Raw genomic sequence first — 12,539 nt, 5'->3', positions numbered from 1 at the left:
GCCATCTCTCGAGGACAAAGATTGCTGGTCATTTGGATAAATTTGTTTCATTTGTGGTTGATCCACATTGTTAGTTTGGGATGCATTTTCATGCAAACCATAATCTGATCAATCAAGTTATGTCACTTCACTGGGCAAGACGGCGTTGTATAACAGTAAGACAATGCAAGATTTTCTTCCACTATCATTTTTCATCATTAGCTAGCTCCCTCGCTGTGTGCAGACACCCACAGGAAATCCAGAAATGTCTTGTGTTAGAAGCCAAGCGATATAGCTCAAGCCTATAAATGGTTCCCTGGTCTTAATGAAAAATAAATGCAATACCTTGGGCAGTGTCCCCTGAACAGAAGCTAACATTTTGTTTTTAAATAAGGGAGACAGGGATGCATATATGTAATGTAAAAGGAAAAGCAGTGTGTAGCAATGTAATATTCATTCATCATTTCACTCTGAATGCACTGAATATTCTATCTTTAGGATGAATTATAGATATTTTAAAAGCCAAGACAAGGGGAAGTGACCCCTCTGGACTAGTGTCTCCTGCTCATCATACTGTTAAAATAATTGAAAGAAACTGTAAAGACCTTTTCTAACTTGACAACATAAACATTCACAATGTGTCCCTTTGTATTTCCTTTTTGTTTGTTGATGCAGCAACTGATATAAACAGAGAACCAAGGCTGTTAATCTACCAACAGAACAACATCGTAGTCTAATGTATCCAGTATGCGTTGTTGTACATGTTCAGTGCTCAGAGCTTTCACTCCATATCTGTCAAGGTGATGTTTCATGTTTTCTCTTAAGTATGTGAGAGCTTGGTATTTGAAAGAAACTTCCTGTATTCCAGTCATACAAATAAAACAGAACCAGGGGTCAGTTAACCTCAAATAATAGCAAAAATGTTCATACTTGCCTCTGCTGGTATTTAACCAAGCAGATAGTTTTGCTTTATGTACCATGGTTTTAAGATTTCTTCCACAGAATCTCTGTATCATGCTTCGCATCTGATATTATTTTCTTTTTGCATCTATAGGGTCCTGATCTGCACCCATTCCAACAGTGCGGCCGACCTTTACATTAAGGACTACCTTCATCCTTACGTCGAAGCAGGCAATCCACATGCCAGACCTCTCAGGTATGGTAGCACACTCACTTTGAGAAGATTGCCAGCTCAGGGCACAAACATGCTTTAGATGTTTGTGTATGAGTGTTTATGTGTACCACAGTTACTTTAAAGGAAATACTATACTTATGAAGTTATGTTTTGAAGTGTATAGTATGTTTGTTTACAGTCAGAAGTCCTATTTGCAGGCTGCTACTCATTCTAATTTTTAAAAGGGACTTTGTGTCTTCACACTCATGTCATTAGAGACCCATAATAATAGAGATGCCAACTTGCCTCCAGTTAAAAAAATAGACTCTTGCCACACGCTATTAAAATATCCATTTCTTGTTGTATATTTTAGGTCTGTAGCACCCCAGGGCACTTTTTTTCAACACATTTATTCCATAAAGCGGTCGTAGTTTATCAAATTGTGAGCTACTTAAAGCCCCTGATTTGGTCATTTATCTGGTATGTAAAGTTAGTTTTCCAGAATTTATTATTGTATCCAGAAGTGAGAGTTTATGTGTGGTGGTAGTTGATGAGCACAGGCGAGGCTCTCCATGAGTCTTTTTTTTTTCTCAGAAGCAGTTTGTGACGCACAGGTTGGATAATTGATCTGTCGATCCATTCAGAGATGATCAGGTCAGATCAAAGAGTGAGAGGAGCAGATGCTGTGAGTGAATGCACAGTGTGCTGCTTTAAATAATCATTATTATTTAATTTCTAATAGCGCTCATAATGGGCAAAAATAAATAATCTATTTGTGGCGTCACGTATTTTAATCGTGGCGGGCGGCTGCATAGAAATGAACGTGTGAGAGACTCTTTAATACCAGTATTGGGCTCATACTTCAAAAAACACATAAATATCCTGCCTCCTAAATTGCTGTCATTTATTCTGAACTCCAGTTCAGTTCCATTGGATCTTTTGTATTCAGTGGCAGTGGCCTGTCTGTCAGCGGAGACCATTCTAGCTGGAGAGCATCTGTATGACACTCACTCATCTACACATCAACTGGATTACCATTATTGGAACGCCTGCAGTCAGAATAATACATCCATATTATACAGAGATTGTTGAGTGGCTCGGCTTTTGGTGGCCCCCAGCAGTGACAGGGAGACATGCGATGGCTTTAAAAGATGCGACCCCAAGAAGTCTCTTGCTTTTAGAACCCCACCTGGAGGCAACAAACACACACACTTACTAATACACACAACATCCTTACACTGCATCAGTGATTTCTAATCACATTTTAGGGACCCCAGAGGTCACAAAGTACGGGAAAGCAATGTCTGCTTTGACCAGCCACAGCTTAACTTGACAGCTGTGTGTTTGTTAAGGCTAGGGACCATACGGGCAATCAAATGACTTGTTTCACATGAGTGGGCTGTCTGATGTCAGCGGACGCCAGTGTGAATTCCTCCATAATCACTGTAGCAACTTCTTCTCTTAGGTCCCCTTGGTTTTCCTCTGGAGTGGACCAAGTCAAGAATAAAGACCCTCTATGAATATTTAGGGCCCTAGTGTAGAAAGCAGGGGCTTCCTTTCCGTTCTGTCATATGCAGTCATCCCTTATAATTTTCTCTTCACTCTTTAAAGGAAAATTTTACAATACTAACAGAGCCCCTTTTGAGGTTTTGCTCCCCTTGCAACTTGTTCAACACTTAACAGCTTTCCTGTGAAGTGAAACAGGCTTAAAAGGTGTTTATGCCAGAATATGTGTGAAAAAACATTTGTAGCCTGTCACAAAACAGCTTGGTTGATTTCAAGTTTACACACAACTGTACTTCATTGTTACATTTTCTTATGCTGTATTTATAAAATGGGTAACTCAAAATCAAGCAATCTGACTGGTTGTGAATCGCGGTATACATAACCGCATATAATGGCGATGATGTCTAATTTCTTCAATTTAGTTTAACTGTTTGTGTGAGAGGGGGAAATAGTTGGCTTAACAAACTAATTAGTTAGCTAACAACCTGCTACAAAATCACCTGCTGAACCTCTGGTCGCATTTACACCTGAGCAGTTTGGTCGGCTTTAATCAGACCAGAGTTCATTTCCTCGGATACTCCGGTTCATTTTGGGTGGTGTGAAAGCTCAATCGAACTCTGTTCCGCTTAAAAACGGGGGTCTCTTTCTGCCTCTAAGTGAACCGTCGTGCGGTTCGTTTGTGGTGTGAATGAAAACGAACCAACCACAGGACTTTATAATAGGATAAATGTGATTTTAGCAGGATTTCTACAGCTGAATCAATAATAGATTCATCTGATGATCTCATAGTTGATCCTGACAACGGCCAGCGCCGCCGCCACAGGCACGTGCAGCAGCACAGCAGCGTGAGCATGCTTTTATGTTATTGTCAGTTATTAAAACAGTCAGATGCCTCTGCTGAGCAAGGTTTTTCAAAAGTTTAGCTTATGAAAACATACCTGTGTTCAGCAAATGGACAGGAATGTCTAACTGGCCTCTCTGTCATCAGTGTCACTGAACTCACTCAGAAGCCGTCATGTAATTACCTGATTAACGATCTCTCAGCAGGTGATGCAGATGCATCTCTGCTCTGCAAAAATTCCTGTTTTATAGTTCTTCTATAGTGGAACATATATGCAGAGTTTATAAAATTTTGTGATTTGTCTTCTATAATGTGTAAACATAACAAAGCAATTATGATTGCGCACCCACAGCGGCCCTGAACACGTGATTGATGTGCAATCTAAAAAAAAGCTGCCTAATAATGCTTACAATCAGTTTCATCATTTTGTTATGAGCTCTTTGCGACACCAAAGAACATGAATATAAACTCTCAATAAACATTTAAGCACTGCATGAACTTCTGTCAGTCACATCATTTTATTTTCCCCATGTGGTTCCTGATGATGCATGAAGACAAATGCAAAAACTGTCCCATCAACAGTCACCTGTCAGTCAGTAGAACCTCATGTTTACTCTTCTTGTATCGTTTGAGTGCAGTGTGAATGTGAACCAGACCAACTTGAATTGCAACAATGTTGCAGTTTCACCCCCCAGTAGAACTGAGTCCCTGGACTATCAGGTGTGAATACAACCTAAAAGACATCATGCAGGAATTGTAAAGTTACATTGCATTGCAACCGCCTCGCACAATGTGCAGTTAGCCAGGAGGGTGTTTTTCTCAGTAAGAACAATGCTTTATGAACTGTTAATTAAAACACTTTAATTTGAAATGTGTCAATAACTTATAAATTGCCTTACTTTAATAAAAGCAATGGCTCACTCTGAACTGTGATATATTGCGTAAGGCCCAACAAAATCCCTTATAATCACAGTATACCATGGCTGATCATGAGCTATTGCTTAAACGTAATAGAACATACAGCATAGTTGTAATAAACATAGCATTGATGTTACTGTGAGCCTGATACATCAAACATCTTTCACACAATATATATCTAATTGATTTAACAGTGTAGTTTAAGCAAAATTAAAGCTTACTGTTCTTTTCAATGATGGTACAAGTTTATAGACCCAAACAAAATACGAAGGAGGGACTAACATCAGACCCATGAGAGTAATAGCTTTTGTCCTTCTTGTGTTGTATTGCTCTCTTGACGTTTCACCTTCATCTCTCTCTCCAGGGTATACTTCAGGAACCGCTGGGTGAAGACAGTCCACCCAGTGGTCCAGCAGTACTGTCTCATCTCCAGCACACACATCACTTTCCAGATGCCCACAAGGGAGGACGTCCTCAGGCACCGTGTGGTGGTGGTCACCCTCAGCACCTCCCAATACCTCTGCCAGCTTGACTTGGAGCCCGGTGAGTCATGTGAAAAGATATTTGGTCATTGCATGTATAGTAAAGCTGCCCAGTGGTGATTGTGGTGGATGACCATTGTCCTTAACGGTTTTAATGTTCTTTGCCTGATGATTCGTGGAGTTCTTATAAATGGCTTAGGCATGGCAGGGTTAACCAGGTGCAGATGGATTTAACATTTTACATCAGATGGTGTTCCAAATGTTTGTGGTGGTAGCAGTCTAAATCATTTCAGTTTCAGTCCAGTTCAGTTTCAGTTAATTGTCATTCAAACATGTTAAAAACATGAAGAAACGAAATTTGTTACCCAGGTCCACCAGCATACAGCAACTGTCGAAATGTACCTACATAGTGCGCCAGTTGCCGGTAGCTGAGAAGCTGCTGCACTGCTGCATGCCGCCATATCCTTTCCTCCATCCTCAGGAAGAATATGAATTTAATGAAAGGTTCAGCATAACTGAAAACCATTTGCATTGTTCAAAAAACATATGACGGATGAGCACAGGCTAACAAAGCCTGCAAATATTTCTTTCTGAGTCAGAAAGAGGTTAATTAACAGTTTCATATTTCTGTTTTTTTTTGTATATTTAAATGAGGCTGACAAAATATTATGAACACCTATTATACAGTATTGTACAGTCCAGCACAATGGCAGCCTTGAAAATGACCATAGAATAGAGGAAATGCATAAGGTGAACAAAGTAATTTTAGCTCTATGATATTGCAATGCAATACATAAAAAAAAGTATTTATGCAAATATGTTCTTTTTTTCTTGATATAAATATGTAAATTGAAACACATGGCTTCAAGAGATAATAACTATAAGCGGGCATAGCTCAGTGCACTTAGTCTCCTGTTGTTTGGTCATCCCCAGTGACTCTCATATCCGGTGTTGGCAGGAGCCCACCTTTTAGAGAGGCTGGAACTCATTTAAGTCGTGGAAAAGATGTCGAAAACAAACCAGTTTGTCATTGCAGGCTAATAACTGACTCTAATGTGTCAGCAGAGGGGGCTTTGTCTGTTGCTTGGGAACACCATCTGCCTGTTTCTAATGTACTTTACATCATTAGCCCTCCACCCTACGTTTCATCTCTCCAGCTCTCCTGGTGCTCGACGGTGATGAAAATCACCAGGAAACGAGGCTATTGGGAGCCAGCCAGTCTACTAAGTAGCGATAACAAATCTCCCACCCCAAACACGCAGATGCTGCAAAAAAATCCATTATATGTCTCGTTTGTTGATTTTCCTCTCTCTTTATGGCCTAGATATGAGATTTGGCATGTGGAAATGTTCATGGTGTGGGTTTTGCAAAAAGACTAATTCAGTCTTCAGGAGCAAGACTTACAAATGTTATTGACTGCTCATGTTAGGTGGACTGCCTAAAGGTGTGCCCTCAGATATCTAAATTTTGAGTCACTGGTTGGAGAATTGATCAGTTGGTCAGTTTGTGGCTGTGTGCAAAAATAGAGCTTTCTAACTTTATGTATATCAATTGATGAAAGGTTGCCAGTGGAACATTTAACAATTAACATTTAACTGTGCCTGGCGTTCTGCTGCTCCATCTGTGCCATTAGTAATGGCAGAAATATAAACTTAACGTTTTGTTTTTTTGTTCTTTTTTTTATGTGTGTGTTTCGTCTTGTCCCATTCTCTGTCCCCTCTCTAAAGTCTGAGGTTTTGCGGGTCAGTAAATGCAGCTCAGGCGGTACTATTCATTAGTTTTTTTCCCCCTCAGCAGCAGTTTGTGGAGTTTAAGTCGCGGAGTTGGTAACTGACTAGTCGATCCAGTCAGAATTGATCAGATTAATGGATGAAGGGAGTGTCTGCTACAGAGGAGAGTGAAAGCAGACTTTAGATACAGTGCAGTGAACGGTTAAATCTCACAGTTTCTGCACCTGGCATTCTACTGCACAGTGCATGCCCAAGCTTATGCTCTGCTTCCGAGAATGTGGTTCAGTGAATAAACGTATGGTATATTTATTACAGCAGCGCTCCTAATAACCAGTCCAGCTCCAAAAATAAAAAATCAGTACATGGCGACAGATGTTGTTATCATGGCAGGCTCCCACAAATAAAAGATTGTGTGGCAAACCCTGCATCAACTTCAAAGCTGTCATACAATATCATTTTTCTAGGCACAGTTTAGATATTCAGCCTTTTTCTTAACCGTAAAAAGCACAGATGACTTTCCATGATCATGATGGAACATCAGCCTTTTGGGGAGACATGCTGTGTAGCTCTGTGCGTTTGTCTACCACATTGCCAGCTGTTGTTCAGGATCACAGGACAATAACACAGTTACCTATAATGGGTGTCACATTTAAATAGTATTTCTTAAGCACAATCAAATTAAATGTGTAAAATAAACTACTCTAGAAAATACTTTACATGTGAGAAACGTGCACTTATAAGGATGATGCTGGTTTTTTTTTTTCTTTGGTTAACAGATGTTTGCTGGGGCTCAGGTGAATATTGATCTGTCTGGAGGCTACTGGATCTTGCATGCTTGTGACAGAGGTTCAGATCCACAGCTCATACAGTGGTCAATAAGAGAACATTGTTCACATTGTGCGGCAACGTGTAATGTTTTTCCCAACCCCTCTCTGAGCACTAACCGAGATTTCAAACCTGTTCTTACAAAGCTTGTAATTTGGGCTGGAGTTATCTGTATAGACCCTTTCACACTCACACATATTTTCCAAGTCACTTTTACAGTGTGAAAAGGGTAGAAAGAGACTGTGAAAGGGAGAATGTGAGAGACTGGGTGTGTGAGGTGAAGGAGCTGCCATATATTATTAAACAGTCAGCTGTCCCCCAAATCACTTCTGTAACACTGTGCCTCTGATCTCTTTCACCTCTGCTTATTATCCCTCCCCCCTTTCTTTCCTTAACCACCGTTGTTTCAAAATTCAAACACCATTATTAGCTCAGTGACAGATAGCGGCTACAGAAATGTAATTTGGTCCTCTGGTTTTAGATTCCCCGAGGCGGGCAGCTATGTCCCAGGTGAAACATAAAGCACCATGTTTCTTCATGTCTACCTCTCTGTCTGCTTGGCACTCATAAAGACCATCTCTGCCTCCATCTTGCCCCCCTGCCTTATCTCTACTTCCCTGCCTGGGGAACCATTTCCAGCTGTAATGACCCATGCATGTACTGTACATCATTTGTGGGCGTTATTTCATTGTTACATATTCATGTTGATTGAAGTAGAAGAGCAAGTAAACTGGATGCAGCAGGGCTCCTGTTGACTACAATTTATCATGGGTCAACAAACAGTGCTGAGCCTCAATAATTAACTAATGTGGTATAACGGCAGCACATCTACACAATTTCACGTGTTTCAAAGTCATATTCCATGCAGTGATGAAAAACAAATGGATTTTCCTTCCAACATTTCATTCATCTCAAGAGTGAAGCACAGTGAAAACGGTGCTGCTTGGATGTTCATCTATCCTGTACATAAACTATTCAGAGATTACTCAAGTGCATGATTTTAAGTATATGCCTATTATCCAGAGATTTGCTCATGTGCATAATTTTATGCCTATTACACCCCGTCTTTGAAATAAGTGTGACCTCTGTGCCATCTCGCAATCTGTCTCTACTATCGAACAATTTATACTGTTAGAATTACATAACAAAAAGGAAGGGATGTAACAAATACAGGTCGGGAAAAAAATGATACAGCACAGCATGGTGATGTTGTATTGATACATGAACACAAAGTATCAATTTTATCATGTTAACATTGAAAATTTAAATTAAACTTTCAGTAGCCTACTAGAAGAATAAATAAGTCCACTAGATATATATATAGATATTTGCCAGAGTAAAAATGACTAAAGTAAGAAAAAAACACTGACATTTTATTTGTTTTATTAGATAAAACTAAGTTTGACAAAGTTTTACTTTGGGAAGCTGTAAAAAAAAAAAAAATTAAATTGCAGTACATGCAATGTATGTTATCACACTAATCAGTATATTGCGATATGATTAAAATGGCAATATTATCATATTGTGAGTAAGTATTGTGATAATATATCATAGTGCCTCTGGTGATTCCCACCCTTACTAACAGTGCTTTATTCCATATTTTTTGTTTGTTAAAGTACAAGAGTTTCCAAAAGCATTTTTCCCTCCTGTGTGTTTGGTACATTACTTTTCAGTGTCGAAGGGACATTTCTCACATTTTAAGCTCTAATAGAGAAACCCAATTATCAACATTTTGCAAATGTGTACACAAAAACACGAGCCAACATAAAAGTGCATGCCTCTTTATCGGCACCACAGTGGGGGAACAGTGCTAGCATTTCCTTCAGTGAGATGTGCACACAGTTCAGAGACAACACTGGTTTGAGGCTTTATAGTCGGAGGAAGAAAAAAAATCAATACGTTTTGCAGGCATTTGTTCAAAGGCAGATATGTGAATGTTGCCTCAAATCAAGCTGCTCCACCTCTTTTCTTTCCAGTCCATGTTTCTGTTGTTTGTTTACTTTTTGACAGTCCCCAAGTTTATTTTGTTATTTTTCAACCGTCACATTTCATATCTGCATATACTTTCCTGTGGAAATTGTGCTCGGGCTTCAGAGGCTGTGTGCTGGTTATTATTCAGCCTCTCTCTTCCCCACTCCCTGCTCCAGCACTCATTTGCCATGCCGTTTCATCCCCTCCCCTCATACTGGCGAGCACCGTTTGAGCTTTCTAAATCAGGGTTAGGCTACTGTTCAATCCCTTTCAAAACGTCCATAAAACCCTGCCTTTGGTTTGCAGCACTGGTTAAAAGGAGGAGAAGAAAGGCGACTGAGAGGATGGTAAAATTGCAGGGCTTATATTCTCCTGATGAACAAAATTATTGTTCATAATGTGGGGATGTAACAGTGGTAAAAAATATGGACATGACAAGGTTTGGGTATTGGTAAGAATCATGTGATTCAACTGGATTCAATGGACTTTGATTTGATATTTATTCATTTTATACACGAAAATGTTTTCAAGTTGAGTGGGACTGCAACTAATGATCATTGATTACTCAAGGAGTTGTTTGCTCTAGAAAATGAAGTAAAATGATTGAAAAATCTTGTTTCCAAAAGCCCAAGACGACATCCTCAAATTGTTTTGTTTTGTCTTTAACCCAAAGATATTTAGTTTACAGTCACAGAGGAATAAAGAAACCAGAAAATATTCACACTTTAGAAGGTGGAATCTGATATTCTTTCCTTTTTTTCCCTCTTAAAAGAATTACTCAAACTGACTTACTTTGCCTAAAGTAAAGTAAATTGATGTTGGTGTCCTGTCTGTTTTTGCAGGATTCTTCACTCATATCCTGTTGGATGAAGCAGCCCAGGCCATGGAGTGTGAAACCATCATGCCTTTTGCTCTAGCTAGCAAGACCACGCGCATTGTGCTGGCTGGAGACCATATGCAGGTAAGAGTTTCTCCATTAGAAAAAGTAGCATTTCTTTGCAAATTTACGAAAACCTTTCTATAACACGTTCTATGAAGACCATGTTAATAATGCATTATGAGGGCATTCATTGTCAATTATAGTGCATTCATAATGCTTTATGATTACACTTATAAACACACATAATGCTTACTGATGCACTATATCAACAGTCTTATAGATGTGTTAACATCATAGATGTGTTATATCCTAAAGATAAACCAAAAATAGACTTAGCAGGAAGGATGCAATATAGGCGCAGATCGAAGCTCTGACATCAAGTTGAACTAGTAAGTTAATTTGCACTTTGCTGTGGATTAGACTACACTGTCGCCTACTCCAAATACAAAAGAACAGACATCCGCACTGTAGAGCTGTGGTTGTGGAGACCACTTCAGCCACAGATAACACTCACATCAGTGGAGCTTTCTAAGCCAACACAAGAAATTAACCCCCCCTCCTGGTTTTAGACAGTGGCACAGGATTACCAGTAGGCAGTGGATGAAGGCTAGGCAGGAGTCTACCATGCAGTAGCTGCTTTAATTACTTGATCTCTCTCTCTCTCTATCTCTGCTATTCTCGGAGCAAAGAATCATGCATTTAAAAGATGTCCACCTGTGTACCCATCTGTCTCTTTCTCACTTTGTCTCATGCATTCCTTCTATATAATGGCTTAGTGACTCTGAGGAAGGAAGATGCTTGAAGGAAGCATGTTGCCCTTTAAAATTCTCCCGTCTCCTCACTCTCTCCCGTCTGCTCTCGCTGTAACAGTTTACCTCCATTATTCAGCAGTCGAAGAGCAGACTGAATAGTTGATGAAGGCCAAGGCCTCTATTGATTATTTGCCTTCTTATTGACTGCGTGGGGCCTCATTTAAGCAAGCTGACCCTCGCTCACTGTCAGGCTTAAATAAAGATTCAAACTGAAGATAAATTGCTCGCAGTGGTCAAAAGAGAAAAGGAAAATGAGTCTGTGTGTGTTCGTGGGGGTGTGCAGTTAAGACCAAAGCACATTGAGATAATGGTCGCAAATCTTGGTCACTACTGTTGGATCAGAGGAAAAAACACATTGTAGTTGTTTGGACTGTTTCAGGTATTGGATAAGTTACTGATTTATTCACTTATTTGATGTATTGCTTGCAAGAGATATGGAATCAAATGCCACCTGTGGTTTGGTATCAAACAAATGCTATTCTGCCTTGGCTTTGCAAGCAGTGCCATATTGGAGCAGATCTGTAACTAAGACTGGCTACTGCATATATACTCCAAGCAAAATTGAATCTGGCACATTCTCAAACTGCTGTGAAATCACTGCGAGTAAATTCCTCTATAATCACTGCGACTCAAGTTCTGTTTGCTTAATGACATACACACCAGATGGAAGGGCTCGCAAGTCACGTTGGGAAAAACAACTCGCTCATTTGAAGTTCCTCAAAACAAGAATAGTTCTCAAAGTAGTTAAAGAAATTTTGATTTAATAACATTGGGAGTATCCTACCTAACTCATTTTTCAGAAAAATAGTCCCAAGATAGAGCCCAGGGAAATAAAACTCGGAAACTTAACCAGGATCTAAAATGTCTCTTGTGTGCATTCCTCTTAACATTTCCCTCATTACCTCATCTGCAGAAGAGTAAAGATTCTTAAAATTAGACTGCTGTACACACAATGAAGAGGGGGACATATTTAGTATTCCATCCTGTCAAAGCAGCTGACATGCCTGGGAAATTTTCGTCAAATAAATCTCTTAGCATCAGGTGATTACGAACAATACCGGCTACTAGACCGGCTACTTTATATGCCTGACTTGATTTATGTCAAGCACTACATGGTGAAAAAAACAATCCTTTAAATCACCAGATGCAGTGTTTGGTGTTAAATTGAAAACTTGGTGATGCACCGATTTATCGGTCACACATCAGTATCAACCGATATTCGCCTTGTCGACTGCCAGTGGCCTATCAGCAAATAAGATGACATTCATTAATGACAGTGGTGGTTTTCCGTTGTGTCACTTGTCTCCAGACTAGTGACAAGAACTTAAATGAATAAGCAGGTACAAGAAGAATACAATGACTGTTTGGCAAATGGGCTCTGTGATCTCACTGTTGTATGACGAGATGGCAAGAAGCAGCCAGAGTCTCAGTCCCATTGTCCCGGGGACAAAAAAACCCTATTTGAGACAAACAGAGATCTT

The 12,539-nt window shown here is 39.7% G+C and overlaps 1 protein-coding gene across 1 annotated transcript in view; it reads left to right on the top strand.

The window, feature by feature from the left end:
• Nucleotides 1-12,539, top strand: part of helz (helicase with zinc finger) — a 70,459-nt gene that overhangs the window by 29,784 nt on the left and 28,136 nt on the right. The window contains exons 17-19 of the mRNA XM_042484739.2: nucleotides 1,034-1,135; nucleotides 4,723-4,901; nucleotides 10,209-10,327. Coding sequence (XP_042340673.2) covers nucleotides 1,034-1,135; nucleotides 4,723-4,901; nucleotides 10,209-10,327 — 400 coding nt within the window. The remainder of the gene's footprint in view (nucleotides 1-1,033; nucleotides 1,136-4,722; nucleotides 4,902-10,208; nucleotides 10,328-12,539) is intronic.

Source organism: Plectropomus leopardus, chromosome 3, assembly GCF_026936395.1.
Source record: "Plectropomus leopardus strain MGB_pleo_1.0 chromosome 3, ASM2693639v1, whole genome shotgun sequence".
Taxonomy (NCBI): domain Eukaryota; kingdom Metazoa; phylum Chordata; class Actinopteri; order Perciformes; family Serranidae; genus Plectropomus; species Plectropomus leopardus.
This window is presented reverse-complemented; position numbering and strand designations above follow the sequence as displayed.